This window comes from Mytilus trossulus, chromosome 5, assembly GCF_036588685.1.
Source record: "Mytilus trossulus isolate FHL-02 chromosome 5, PNRI_Mtr1.1.1.hap1, whole genome shotgun sequence".
Lineage (NCBI taxonomy): Eukaryota > Metazoa > Mollusca > Bivalvia > Mytilida > Mytilidae > Mytilus > Mytilus trossulus.
In genome coordinates this window covers 30119510-30133475 of record NC_086377.1, presented here as the reverse complement: position 1 = coordinate 30133475, position 13966 = coordinate 30119510, and the positions used below count along the sequence as shown (strand labels likewise).

The following is a 13966-nucleotide window of genomic DNA, read 5'->3' as shown; positions in this document are numbered from 1 at the left end:
AAAACTAGGTTTTAATAATGCATTTCATTAAATATGAATGCAATATCTTGTCCGTAGACAAAACATATACATTGTATTGCTAAGTTTGATTGTTTATTGTAAGAATATGCATCAAGTTATTTTAATGTTCTATACACCAAAAGAAAGTTTTTTTTGAAAGTTTTGTTATTTATAGATTACTTTATAGGTTAGGTATACATGTAGTTTGATAAGATTGATGATCAAGAAAGCTACTGTTGTTTGAAATAACTGTGATTTAAACATGTTCTTGTCATTTTGTTTTCAATTAAAATGTTTGATATTCAATAATTCTAAACATATTTTGTTGTCTTTGTCATTCACCCAAAATCTGAGACTGGTGACCATGTCTTGAAAGTAATCATTTAAAAATATTAGACAGTTTTTAAAAACCATTTTTTTAATAAAAATATTAAATTTTTGTTTCAAAAACTACATGCAATTATATAAATGCTTCCAGTGTTATTGATATTTTTCATAACTTAAACCATTTCTGTACCATAATATCAAACGAGTTTGTTCCTGAAGTGTTGTTCATTTATGACTTCAGGTGAAACATGTACATCTGATTGTGGCTAGGCCGTAAGTAAAATCATGAACATATGAAACGTGCCCATGAACTTGAAGTATAGTCATTGACAACCATGAAACATGCTACAGAACGTGAAGTGTAGTAATAAAAATTAAACATACATGAAATTAAACATGCTACTGAACGTAAAGTATAGTCCTGAACAAACATGAAACATGCTGCTGAACGTGAAGTAAAGTAATGCACATACATGAAACATGTGCAACTAAACCTTAAGATTTTCCAGAACATAAACGAAACATGTGCCACCGAACGGAAAGTATGATTTAGTATAATTGTCAATAAAACTCTCCACAAGAGACTAAATGACACAAAAATTAGCAACTATATGTCACCGTATGGCCTTCAACAATGAGTAACACCCATATCACATAGTCAGTTATGAAAGGCTAAGATATGACAAATGTAAAACGATTAAAAAGAGAAAACTAACGGCCTACTATATGCACAAAATATTGAACGATAAACAAAATATAATACACAGACACAAACTGTTACAGTATTATATCTATTCTTTAAATAGCATCCATATAAGCTCTGCAATTGATTGTACATGTTGCACATACATGTGTAAACACATAATAATTATTAACCAATATTTATTTTAATGAGAAATAAATTCAACTCTAAATCTTTTATTATTAATATATTTAACTGTTTACGAAGATTTGATGATATTATTGTTTTTCTGTCTTCTCTCTACAGCGTCCGTACAATTTGACATAAAAAGAGATATCTAAATCTCGAGGTATATTGTACTAATTCAAAAAACTCAGATCTGCGTCTTGTCCTCCTGCAAGTATATAGAGAAAAAAGGAAGTACTAGAAAGTGTATTGAGTGAGAGATAAGAGAGGTTTAGGTAGCTAAAAACCAGGTTCAATCCACCATTTTCTACATAAGAATTTTCCCTGGAGTTTCTTTTATCATTAATAAAATGTTAACAAATGGAGATATAGTAGTATGCGTCAATTCTAGAATTGTTACTGGGATGAAGAGTTGTCTTATTGGCTCTAATACCATTTCTTCCTATATGTCACAGACAAACATAACAAAAAGGTCTTTATACAAAATGATCCATTCCATGATTTGTTTGTATACTTTATCGCGCTTCAGGGGTGGATCCAGCCATTTTAAAAAGGGGGTTATAATTAAAATACAGGTTTAATATCAGCACTAAATTCTTCAAAACAAATACAAAAAACGATTGTCCATGTTTATATTATAGTACAGGGATGGCCCACTCGCGCTATCATTTTCTATGTTCAGTGGACCGAGAAATATGAGTAAATACTCTAATTTGGCATTTAAATTAGAGAGATCATCTAATAGTAAATATTTGTACTAAGTTTCAAAATTGATTGTACATGTTGCACATACATGTGTAAACACATAATAATTATTAACCAATATTTATTTTAATGAGAAATAAATTCAACTCTAAATCTTTTATTATTAATATATTTAACTGTTTACGAAGATTTGATGATATTATTGTTTTTCTGTCTTCTCTCTACAGCGTCCGTACAATTTGACATAAAAAGAGATATCTAAATCTCGAGGTATATTGTACTAATTCAAAAAACTCAGATCTGCGTCTTGTCCTCCTGCAAGTATATAGAGAAAAAAGGAAGTACTAGAAAGTGTATTGAGTGAGAGATAAGAGAGGTTTAGGTAGCTAAAAACCAGGTTCAATCCACCATTTTCTACATAAGAATTTTCCCTGGAGTTTCTTTTATCATTAATAAAATGTTAACAAATGGAGATATAGTAGTATGCGTCAATTCTAGAATTGTTACTGGGATGAAGAGTTGTCTTATTGGCTCTAATACCATTTCTTCCTATATGTCACAGACAAACATAACAAAAAGGTCTTTATACAAAATGATCCATTCCATGATTTGTTTGTATACTTTATCGCGCTTCAGGGGTGGATCCAGCCATTTTAAAAAGGGGGTTATAATTAAAATACAGGTTTAATATCAGCACTAAATTCTTCAAAACAAATACAAAAAACGATTGTCCATGTTTATATTATAGTACAGGGATGGCCCACTCGCGCTATCATTTTCTATGTTCAGTGGACCGAGAAATATGAGTAAATACTCTAATTTGGCATTTAAATTAGAGAGATCATCTAATAGTAAATATTTGTACTAAGTTTCAAAATAATTGGACTTCAACTTCATCAAAAACTACCTTGACCAAAAACTTAAACCCGAATCAGGACAGACGGACAAACGAACAGACCCACAGACCAGAAAACATAATGCTCTTCCACTATCGTAGGTGGGGCATAAAAACACATTATTTTGTCATAAGCAGCCACTGAATAATATTAAGGACAGTGCACACAAAATCATACAAGCAAATATGATTACTTGTTTGACTATATTAACTTTACCTCTTTTGTGTTGCATTGGCAAAGTGGACAGAAAGAATTGGGATCATAAGTAATGCATTCCTTCTGACAATTACGGTTTATAGGTGGACATTTCAAATCTGTAATAAAAAACATTATCACATTACTATGGTCATTTTTCTACAATGGCTTCTGATCTAAAAGTTTTTTTTAATTTAATTCCACCAAAGTTTTTAAACCGTTGTTAACGTTCACATCCGATAAAAACTGGCCGTCACAAAACAACAAATAGTGTTGAAAGTGGCGGAGTTAAACATAGAAAATACTCAATTTTTCGATGACTGATTTTTTATCAGCCAATCTAAAAATTTAACAATACATGAGTCAAGTCTGTGATACACTCATACCTGTTGTGTTATTAACATCGGAAGTGTTTGAGTCTATAGTGACGTTAGGACACTGACAAACAGGACAACCATTTACTCCTAGCTTCACACATTGGGTTCTACAATCCACTGGCAGAGAAACACATCCTGAAAATTTAACAGTACCTGTTGTAGTATTAAAAATCTTATATCTAAGACTACATCTGTTTTGTGGAAAGGGATTAATATAAGTTGTAAAACTTGTTTTCCAATCCACTATGAATAAATAGGGTTAAACTAAACTACTTCTGTTTTGTAGTATAGACTATGGTATCGCTATTTTACAAAACTTTCCTTTTATCTTACCGACTGATGATATCCTTTCTCAGCATGACAATAGAGTGATATAAAAAAAATATCGCTATTTCGTGCATTTTATCTTTGATCTTTTTATGTGATAATGTTTCATATCATGCTGCTCGCTTGAGATGGAAAATTATCACTAGAAACTAAGCAGGCACGTGGTGTTGCTAACGAAATTGACATGAAATTGACAACGTCGTCATAGGTAAAATAGCGATAAACAGATTATCATTGGTCATCTCAACTCGATTGCCTTTCTCGCTTTCACCGTCCCGGCTCAGTTGAGATGATCAACGATAATCTATAATTATTGAACTACACAGAAAATGTTTCAGATATTTAGTTTATAATTATCGCTATTTTACGAAATTTTCTTTTGATCTTGCCGACAGCTACACAATTTCCTTTCTCAGTTAGTCGAGTGATATGAAAATAATCGCTAGAAACTAATGTGGCACGTGGCGTTGCTAATGAAATTGACAACGTCGTCATAGGGCTAGGTAAAGTAGCGATAAACAGATTATCATAACATTGGTCATCTCAACTCGATTGCTTTTCTCACTATCGCTGCACCAGCAAGAAAATCACCCACGCTGAGATGACCAACAATAATTATCATATACCAAACTTAATATTATGCTCTAAATTTTCTGTTCAGAAGATCACGTCCATCAGGAAATGTCAGCTAAATAGGAACAAGTGTGGTAGCTGTGTTTAAGTTTTGGTTATTTCTGTCTTTTGCATGGTTGCTGCTTCATTTATGAAACACATATCTCTGTATCGCACTTAAATATACGTGACATGGTCATGGCTGCATATCCAAGGACCTCTTATCTTACTTACTTATTAATGATATAGTAAATGACGACAGAAAAAAGCATATACAGATAATAGCAATAATATGGTCCGAGACCACAATAATTTCGTAGTGCATTTCTTTTAGAACATAAATGAAAAAAACAAGATCCCACCTGCGCTTTCTCAAAGAAACTTTTACAGTGTGTTGTACTACTTTTGGGACAAATTATATCAAAATTATAGAAAACTTCATCGCCTCTAACTCAAAATATGGACAATTTTATGTTTAGGGCGTCTTGAAATCTTTTGACAGCTTCCGAAGTGCTAATTTTAAACCTTTTTCAGCTGGACCAAATCACTACATTCCTATAAAATTCTTGACTCAATTTTGTTTAGTGTAATTTCACCCCCTTCTTGCAATTTGAGGCATTAAACATGGAGAAATAAATTTGGAAGGGGTATAAAAATTAATGGCAAGTAACCCACTGCCAACACTTGGGACTATATTTGTCTCGGACCATATGTCACCGATGTTTAGATCAAACAAACAAATAACGAGGGCATCACATGAAGTCCGAAAGGATCGTCGACATGGTAAGCGTCTGTTGCTTTGCATACATCACCCGTCATGCATATACCAGGAATTATATGTACCTACTGTCAGTTGTTGGTACCGGTGGTGGTGTTGTCATCTGACATCTACAGACTGGACAGTACGTTTGTGTATCGTATGTTCTACACTCGGTGGGACAAGACTTGTGCAGTGGTTGACATGCTGAAAAATAAGATAAAAAAACATTTTGATGGTTATAACATTAGCTATTTGTAGTGTTCTTTCATATGCATTCCCCTTTTCTGAGAATATTGCGGTGTTATGTTTTTTTTCTTCTTTTTCTGCAATAATCGGCACAAGCAAAGATCTTTGTCAGTGACGAACTGAATGAACTACAGTACGTATTTTTTCCTCTTAAATTAATAATTTTTGAACATGCATGGATGAAGATCAGTATTTTGAAGTATTATCTGAATGCTTATACATGTAAGTTTGCTGAAAAATAATCCATTATCTTCTTGGCGGTAACAGGTTAGTGAAAAAATGAGACGGATGCGTTGCTTTGAAAACGATTAAAATATTGATCAAATTGACAAATTGTCAATAATATCAAAATTTAGATGATTGCATACAATGCATATTGAACAACTTGTCGAAACAATAATCATTAGTTAAAAACCCAGAAGATATCAAATTCCAGCAATGAAGGCTTTGTGTTAATAAAATTAACGGTACTAATTTTCTTGCACCAGATGCGCATTTCGACAATACATGTCTCTTCAGTGATGCTCGTGGCCAAAATATTTGAAATCCAAAGCTTATATAAAAGATGAAGAGCTATTATAATCCAATCCAAAAGGTCCAAAAAGTATAACAAAATCCGTGAAAGGAATCAAAGCTTTGCATGAGGGAGATACATTCCTTTTATTTATAATAATTTCTAATATTTTGTAACAGCAAATTTTAATTACACAAAAAATCCGTATTTTCATGCCAGTACCGAAGTACTGGCTACTGGGCTGGTGAAACCCTCGGGGACTTATAGTCCACCAGCAGAGGCATCGAACCAGTGGTAGTAATAAAATTAACTGTACCAATTTTCTTGCACCAGATGCGCATTTCGACAATACATGTCTCTTCAGTGATGCTCGTGGCCAAAATATTTGAAATCCAAAGCTTATATAAAAGATGAAGAGCTATAATCCAAAAGGTCCAAAAAGTATAGCCAAATCCGTGAAAGAAGTCAGAGCTTTGCAAGAGGGAGATACATTCCTAAATTTATAATAATTTCTAATATTTTGTAACAGAAAATTTTAATAACACAAATAAATCCGTATTTTCATGCCGGTACCGAAGTACTGGCTACTGGGCTGGTGATACCCTCGGGGACTAATAGTCCACCAGCAGAGGCATCGACCCAGTGGTAGTAATAAAATTAACGGTACTAATTTTCTTGCACCAGATGCGCATTTCGACAAAACATGTCTCTTCAGTGATGCTCGTGGCCAAAATATTTGAAATCTAAAGCTTATATAAATGTGTTTTAAACGGTTGTTTCATAAATTAATAACTTTTCACTCTAAAAAAAAATCATAAACTAGTTACTTACTGGGAGCCTTATTTTGTGACGAATCAGTTGTTGATGGATGAGTTGTTGTCGATATTGTTGTCAATGGTGTTGTTTTTGTTGTTGTTGCCGATGTTGTTGCTACTGCTGTTGTTGGTGTTGTTGTTGTCTGTGGACATTCACACAAAGCACAAAATGTGTGGCGGTCAAAGTTCAGACAATGTAGGGGACAGCTATCTTCGATTGGTAGACACACTAGTCAAGATTAAATGATTAATATAGAGAAGTTAAAGATCTAAATGTAGCTCGTTCCACTTTTAAGACGAAGATTCGTCGACATACATTTCACTGTCAGTGTAACTGTGTCACCCATATTTTAAGTGAAACTACAAATGTGATCATGAGATGCGTAAACTAGTCAGTGATACGTGTGATAAAATATCGGTTTTGTTTTTTTATTATGAAACAATTTTCTATATCAACAGCTTGCAGAGACTCAAACCACCTCTGCTGTTTTTCATTTCATTCATCTTTCAGCTGTTGTCTGCTCTATGGTCGGGTTGTTGTCGCTTTGAGTGGCCTTTGTCTGTTGTCTGCTCTATGGTATGGTTGTTGTCGCTTTGAGTGGCCTTCGACTGTTGTCTGCTCTATGGTCGAGTTGTTGTCGCATTGAGTGGCCTTCGACTGTTGTCTGCTCTATTGTCGGGTTGTTGTCGCTTTGACACATTCCCCATTTCCTTTCTCAATGTTACACCAACGAATATCATAGAACAGTGTCATGTTTTCTAAGTACACCAAGTTATCAAAATAAGCTCATCGAGATCAATACTGATAAAATGAAGATAAAACCAAATACAAACTTAAAACACTGTTCAGCATATGACTACATTATATGTTAATATTTTGATATTTTAAAATGACGATTCCGAGGACACATTGTGTTGTCAGTATCTAAGTTTATGAATTCAGAATATCGTTTAAGTATCAATAGATGTCAGAAGATGTGTATGAGTGCCAATGAGACAACTCACCATCCAAGTCACAATATATGTAAAAGTAAACCACTGTATTTATTAAGAGGTCAAAGTACTGCCTTCAACACTAGTACTTTGCCTTAGCTCGCAACGAACAGCAAAGGACTTGAACATGAAATGATGTATTTTGAAACATACCTCTCCGATTTTGACCTTTTGATAGTATTCCATTTTGTTCTGTAGCTTTGTTGTTCACAGGTAACGTTGTATGGTGTTCTGTTGTCTCTATCGATGTCTGTTGAGAAGCAGTAGGTAGTATCCATTTATTGGGTGTTTGTTGGTTGCCATTTAAATTTGTCGTTGGTAACGTTGTTGGTTCATTTGTGGTTGGTAACGTTGTTAGTTCATTTGTCGTTGGTAAACTCTTTTGTTTTTCTGTTACCTTCAGTGGTCCAACTTAGAATGAAGAGTATGCTTTTTATCAGAATTTTTTAACAACGATTTTTTAAATAATTATCACGCTTGTGTACTTATTTGTATAGCATGAATTCAATCATATCTAGTAAAGGGATGTTTAATCCGAAGCCATGTATAGGGTGGGTCAGTGTCACGCTCTCTAAACGTTGCACATGCAACAACACTGAATGATCCGTTTGTAGCTAGTTGCAAGGATAAATGTCTATTCCTATTACGTATAACGGACTTTTCTAATAGTTGTTCAAAATAACAGCCTTTTATTCTTGTCTATTTCACATTTTTTTTTAAAGTTAATATGCACGCAATATTGGATATTAAACGAATAGAAACATCAAATATTAGACTTTTCCTGTAGTCATGTGCATCCTGCTCATAATTCAAATTGCACCTCCTCGTAGGTTGGCAGGGAATTATACTAACAGATGGGGGATTATTATGTGTATACTTGTAAATAATTAAACAAATTAATAAATAACTTAGTATTATTACCTGTGTTCTACATGAGTTTACCTCAGTTTACCAGGCAAACAAAATGCGCGCAAATGTTAGTATTATTACCTGTATTTTACCTGTATTTTACCTGAGTTTACCGGAGTTTTGCGCGCAAATGTAATCAAAAGCTGCACGTAAACATTATGATTTTTGCGCTTAAATGCAATGGTAATGCACGCAAACGTAATACACTGGGTATGTATGTTTTAAGGTGGTATGGGAGTCTAAAATAAAAATGATTTTGTTCATACTTTGCCATAACGTAGTATATATTGATATATGTTCAAAAATATAATAAAAATGATAGGTCACCGCGCATTTTCTCAAGCTACAGGACATGACAAAATGACACATTGTGTATGGACCATACAGGAAAAAACACTATTTTGTGATTAGAAACTAAACAAAATGATAGAATTGTTAAATAATTAAGGAAAAGATAGCTTTCATACAATGCTTTGAGAATATCTTAAGAAAAGATAGGGTCACCGTACGTTTTTCCGGCTAAAATACAAAATAGGAAAATTCCATGTAGAATCCTTCAGAAAATGCACTGTTTTAGAGTTACCTCCCTTTAAAATGCCAATTAATTTTTTTTAAACACACAAAAATAATCAACATTTGCAAAACTATTAATATTTATAAGTTATATTCTTATATATTGGTTCTTTTAAATGAAAATTCACATTAATTATCTGCATTCCTGTCTAAAATTTTGCTAGCTTGATAGAAAATCTGTACCTTTGGTCTTCTGTTTTTTACCATCCAAGATGGAGGAAGACATCCATACCACCTTAAACAATTAATTAATCATTTGTGATAATTCTGACTAAAATTTTACCTTTGCATGCACACGTAATGCATCCAGACGATGTGTCTGTGAACCAACACGCCGACGGGCACGAATAGTCCATCAGTGGGCACTGACCGGGCAACATTTGCTGTGATGGCTGGAAAAAGGCTTTAAAAAAGAAAAACATAATAAAAATGTGCTCAACACGCAGTGTTAATTCCCTGCCCGTGTTCCAAGATATAACCCATATGGAAAGTTAAGAATGTCATAGAGTATGCTGATGTAGGATGTATGGCCCAATTATTTGCTGGAATTGTTTGCGTTTGAAAAGCAAGCGAGGTTTCAGCAAGACAATTATAAATTTTATATAAACTCATTCACAACGTGTATTCAAAGCTAATTATCTAAATAAATTAAAATGCCTCTTTTCGTTTCTTGTCCTAGTGGTAGGGTTGTAATTTACTTGACCCCATTGTTATCTTCCTTGAAATTTAATCTAAAACTTTTTTGGGGGAGGAGTGTGGTCAAGATGCTGGTATATGTACATGTCGACTTTTTCTTGGCTACTTACAAGAGTGCTGAGGTTGGCTGATGCCGTTAAAACTTGACATCGTCTTCGCATTGTTCATACCACTGTTTTGAAGCATTGAAGAGGGCGATTTCATTTCACCTCTGCCACCAAAAGAATAAAACCCCGATAAGCTTCCCATTCCAGTAATCATATTATTGTTAGACCACGTGCCTGATGCTGTCCCGCCATTGGTCATCTGTTTAAGTGAGTATTCACCTCCAGTCTGCTTTAAGGGTTTGTAATCATCCTTCATCTTAGCCATAGCTCCTACCATGTACTCCGTTGTCGATTCTATTCAAACATATTGTAATTTTTCATTTTTACATGCTATAGTTCGTTCTTATGTTGAACTGTTATACCACTGTCCCATGTTAGGGGGGTTGGGATCCCGCTTACATGTTGAGCCCCTGGCCACATTATGTATGTATGTGCCTGTCCCAAGTCAGGAGCCTGTAATTCAGTGGTTGTCGTTTGTTTATGTGTTACATATTTTTTTCCGTTCATTTTTTTATCTAAATAAGGCCGTTAGTTTTCTCGTTTGAATTGTGTTACATTGTCTTCTCGGGGCCTTTTATAGCCGACTATGTGGTATGGACTTTTCTCATTGTTGAAGTAACCTATAGTTGTTAATGTTAGTGTCATTTTGGTCTCTTGTGGACATTTGTCTCATTGGCAATCATACCACATCTTTTTTTTTTATATTTACATTTGTACCTTAGTTGTTGTCAGTTGTTAATAAGTGTTTCTCATTTCTTGTTTTTTATATATATTAGACCGTTGGTTCTCCCATTTGAATGGCTTTACGCTAGTCTTGTTTTGGAGCCTTTTATATCTTGCTGTTCGATATATACCAAGGCTCCGTGTTGAAGACCGTACTTTGGCCTACAACGATTTACTTTTACAAATAGTGACTTTGGTGGAGAGTTGTCTAATTGGCACCCCTACCAAATCTCATTATATCTTTATACTTATACATGTATATGTGGTTTTTTTTTCTCTCGGATTTGGCCTCCCGAATTAAATTTATCAACGGGTTTTACTTTAAAGAACAACCCGACGGGTCTGCCTACCCTTCCGGAGCATACATAAGATCACTCCGGTTTTAAGTGCACTGTAATTAAAACAAACGCGTTTCAGTGTGTGCCGAAAAGCGGACGAAATATTATCATAATTTAGTACCGCATTGGTATTCAAATAACCGTTTGTTTCTACAAAATCTTAATGAAATCAGCTAAAATATTGCAGGAATCTGTCTGAAAACGCGAAAGTTCGCTATTTTATAAATGTAACGTAACGTAAAACCAACACTTTTTGTAATGTAATGTAATGTAAATCAAAGAGACATAAAATTCCTTACCATCACATTTACATGTGAAACAACCCCTTACTAGTTTATAGCAAAACGTTGGACACATGTAAATAGTCTTACACTTGGAGATATCTCTCGTGGAAAAGGAACTCTCGTGATAATAACCTGAAATATCAGATTAATGAAATTGTAAAACATATGAGTGTCTTGATATTTGATAATAGATACAGTGAAACCTGGCTAAACCGAATCCTACATAAACCGAAAACCTGTAAAAAAAACACCCAACCATATTCTTAAGCACCATCATATTAAATTGAATGCGTTGTGAACCTGATAAAACGAACATCGACCAAAACTGAACAAAATATTAAGTCCCGAAGAGGTTCGGTTCAGCCAGGCTTCATTGTAATCAATTTTGCGTATTACGGCACGATGTTTTCCGGTGTCTAGTAGCGAATTATAGAAATGAAACAAAATAGTAAAATTCTTGCACATTTTTATATTTTTTTTCTAAAACAAGTCATGTACTTTTATCAATATTGCATACCTTTTTGAGATTGTGAAACAAATGATTGCGCAACAAATCTTATTTTTTCAAAACAAACAAAATACTTACCAACTATTCCCGTCACAAATGGTAAAACCGATATAAGAAAATACTCCATTTTATCACAAAGCCTAAAATGATGATGACAGTGTGACCCTAGATGAAATAAAGGTTAAATGCTGTTTACTTTTTTACGTGAATAAAATTGCAACATATTTAATCACTGTATAAGACAAATATTTCAAATCACCTGTTGTTTTATCACAAAGATGTCATGTTCTGTAAGCTGTGATAGTATTATAGTAGATATCTACGTACGATGTCCGGTCAGGTCGATAGCAGCTATCATACATATCGCATTATAAATTCATGAAACTGCAATTATCAGCCGTTGTTAAATTATCTTATTTTTCTAAAATCAGTTAAAAGCTTTAGGTCTAGAATAATCAAACTGGGAAATGGGAGTCCGTGGAGAGAAACAAGGTGTGAGAACCATTCTAATATTTTTGCCGTCAACGTTTTGATTAGGAAATTGGCTAATATTTAGACTGTTTGTTTTGCTTGTCATTTTTTAAAGAAGTTCACTCTACAAAAAGACTCTTTTCTGCTTACTCCTATGCAACTGGAAAGGCTTTGATCACTTCTAATGTGTGTTTCTGTCAATTTTAGTGTGCATCCGATGTCTGTGATTATGTAGCTGCGGAACCGTACCTCATAGGCCCAAATAGTCAAAAAATAACATAAGGACCTATGAGCTACGGTTCCGCAACTAGTGATTACGACACTATGCCTAATTAGTTGGACATTTTACTTAAAGTTTAATAACGAATAAACAAAAAGATAAGAATTTTGCTGGTAGTTGATGTTTATTTGTTGCTTAATCAACGCATATTCAGGTAAAAAAAATCCTTTCTCGTAAAGAGAGATCCAAATAAGGTGAATATCTTCTTGTATAATCAGAACACACCGTATTGTTATAAATAATAATAAATAAATAAGCTTTATCTAGAGTCGGCATGGTATATAAAACATAGACAAACATAAGCTCTAATGAGCTTTTAACCGATCATTAAGATCATTAAGAGCTAATTAAATTAACGGTACCATTTTTCTTGCACCAGATGGGCATTTCGACAATACATGTCTCTTCAGTGATGCTCGTGGCAAAAATATTTGAAATCCAAAGCTTATATAGAATAGAATAGAATAGAATAGAATAGAATAGAATAGAATAGAATAGAATAGAATAGAATAGAATACCCAAATTACAGGGCCCATAAAGGGCATAAAATCAGATACAATTGATTTACATAATTGGTAACAACAACAATAGTAGAGGCATATACATATATATTTGAAATATGAGCATTGGTCGGAATCAAGCTAAAACCACATATATATTTGGAATAAAAGAATAATAAAATTACATTAGACATGTATATGTATTTATTCTCAAATTATTTACTTGACTTAGTGTCAGTGTTCATACATGATCTCCTTAACTCAAAACAGTCACAAATATAACAACCCAGTTTTTCCATAAGAGTAACAATAAAAGATGAAGAGCTATAATCAAAAAGGTCCAAAAAGTATAGCCAACTCCCTGAAAGGAATCAGAGCTTTGCATGAGGGAGATACATTCCAATTTCTAATATTTTGAAACAGCAAATTTTAATAACACAAAAAATCCGTATTTTCTTGCCAGTACCGAAGTACTGGCTACTGGGCTGGACAGCCACGATGATCTAAAGAGCTGCACAACACAATGATCTAAAGAGCTGCACAACACAGTGATATAAAGAGCTGCATAACACAATGATCGAAAGAGCTGGACAACACAATGATCTAAAGAGCTGCACAACACAATGATCTAAAGAGCTGCACAACACAATGATCTAAAGAGCTGCACAACACAATGATCGAAAGAGCTGCACAACACAATGATCGAAAGAGCTGCACAACACAATGATCGAAAGAGCTGCACAACACAATGATCGAAAGAGCTGCACAACACAATGATCGAAAGAGCTGCACAACACAATGATCTAAAGAGCTGCACAACACAATGATCGAAAGAGCTGCACAACACAATGATCGAAAGAGCTGCACAACACAATGATCGAAAGAGCTGCACAACACAATGATCTAAAGAGCTGCACAACACAATGATCTAAAGAGCTGCAC

At 34.0% G+C, this 13966-nt stretch overlaps 1 protein-coding gene across 1 annotated transcript; it reads right to left on the bottom strand.

The window, feature by feature from the left end:
• Positions 1–2114: 2114 nt before the first annotated feature.
• LOC134719567 (mucin-5AC-like) lies at positions 2115–12043 on the bottom strand. Its single transcript, XM_063582561.1, has 10 exons — positions 11852–12043; positions 11281–11397; positions 9924–10214; positions 9401–9520; positions 7789–8046; positions 6659–6871; positions 5155–5271; positions 3378–3503; positions 3013–3110; positions 2115–2215 (listed from the first exon to the last, which is right to left on the bottom strand). The coding sequence occupies exons 1-10, from the start codon at positions 11898–11900 to the stop codon at positions 2195–2197; spliced, it is 1410 nt and encodes a 469-aa protein (XP_063438631.1). The 5' UTR covers positions 11901–12043; the 3' UTR covers positions 2115–2194.
• Positions 12044–13966: the final 1923 nt, after the last annotated feature.

What these genes read in the sequence shown, in the direction of transcription:
- LOC134719567 (XM_063582561.1), bottom strand. Translation starts at nt 11,900, where the DNA reads ATGGAGTATTTTCTTATATCGGTTTTACCATTTGTGACGGGAATAGTT. An exon ending in CAGCCAACCTCAGCACTCTT is followed by an intron (nt 9,521 to 9,923) that starts GTAAGTAGCCAA and finishes TCTTTTTTAAAG; the next exon opens with CCTTTTTCCAGCCATCACAG. An exon ending in GTCACAAAATAAGGCTCCCA is followed by an intron (nt 5,272 to 6,658) that starts GTAAGTAACTAG and finishes CTTATTTTTCAG; the next exon opens with CATGTCAACCACTGCACAAG.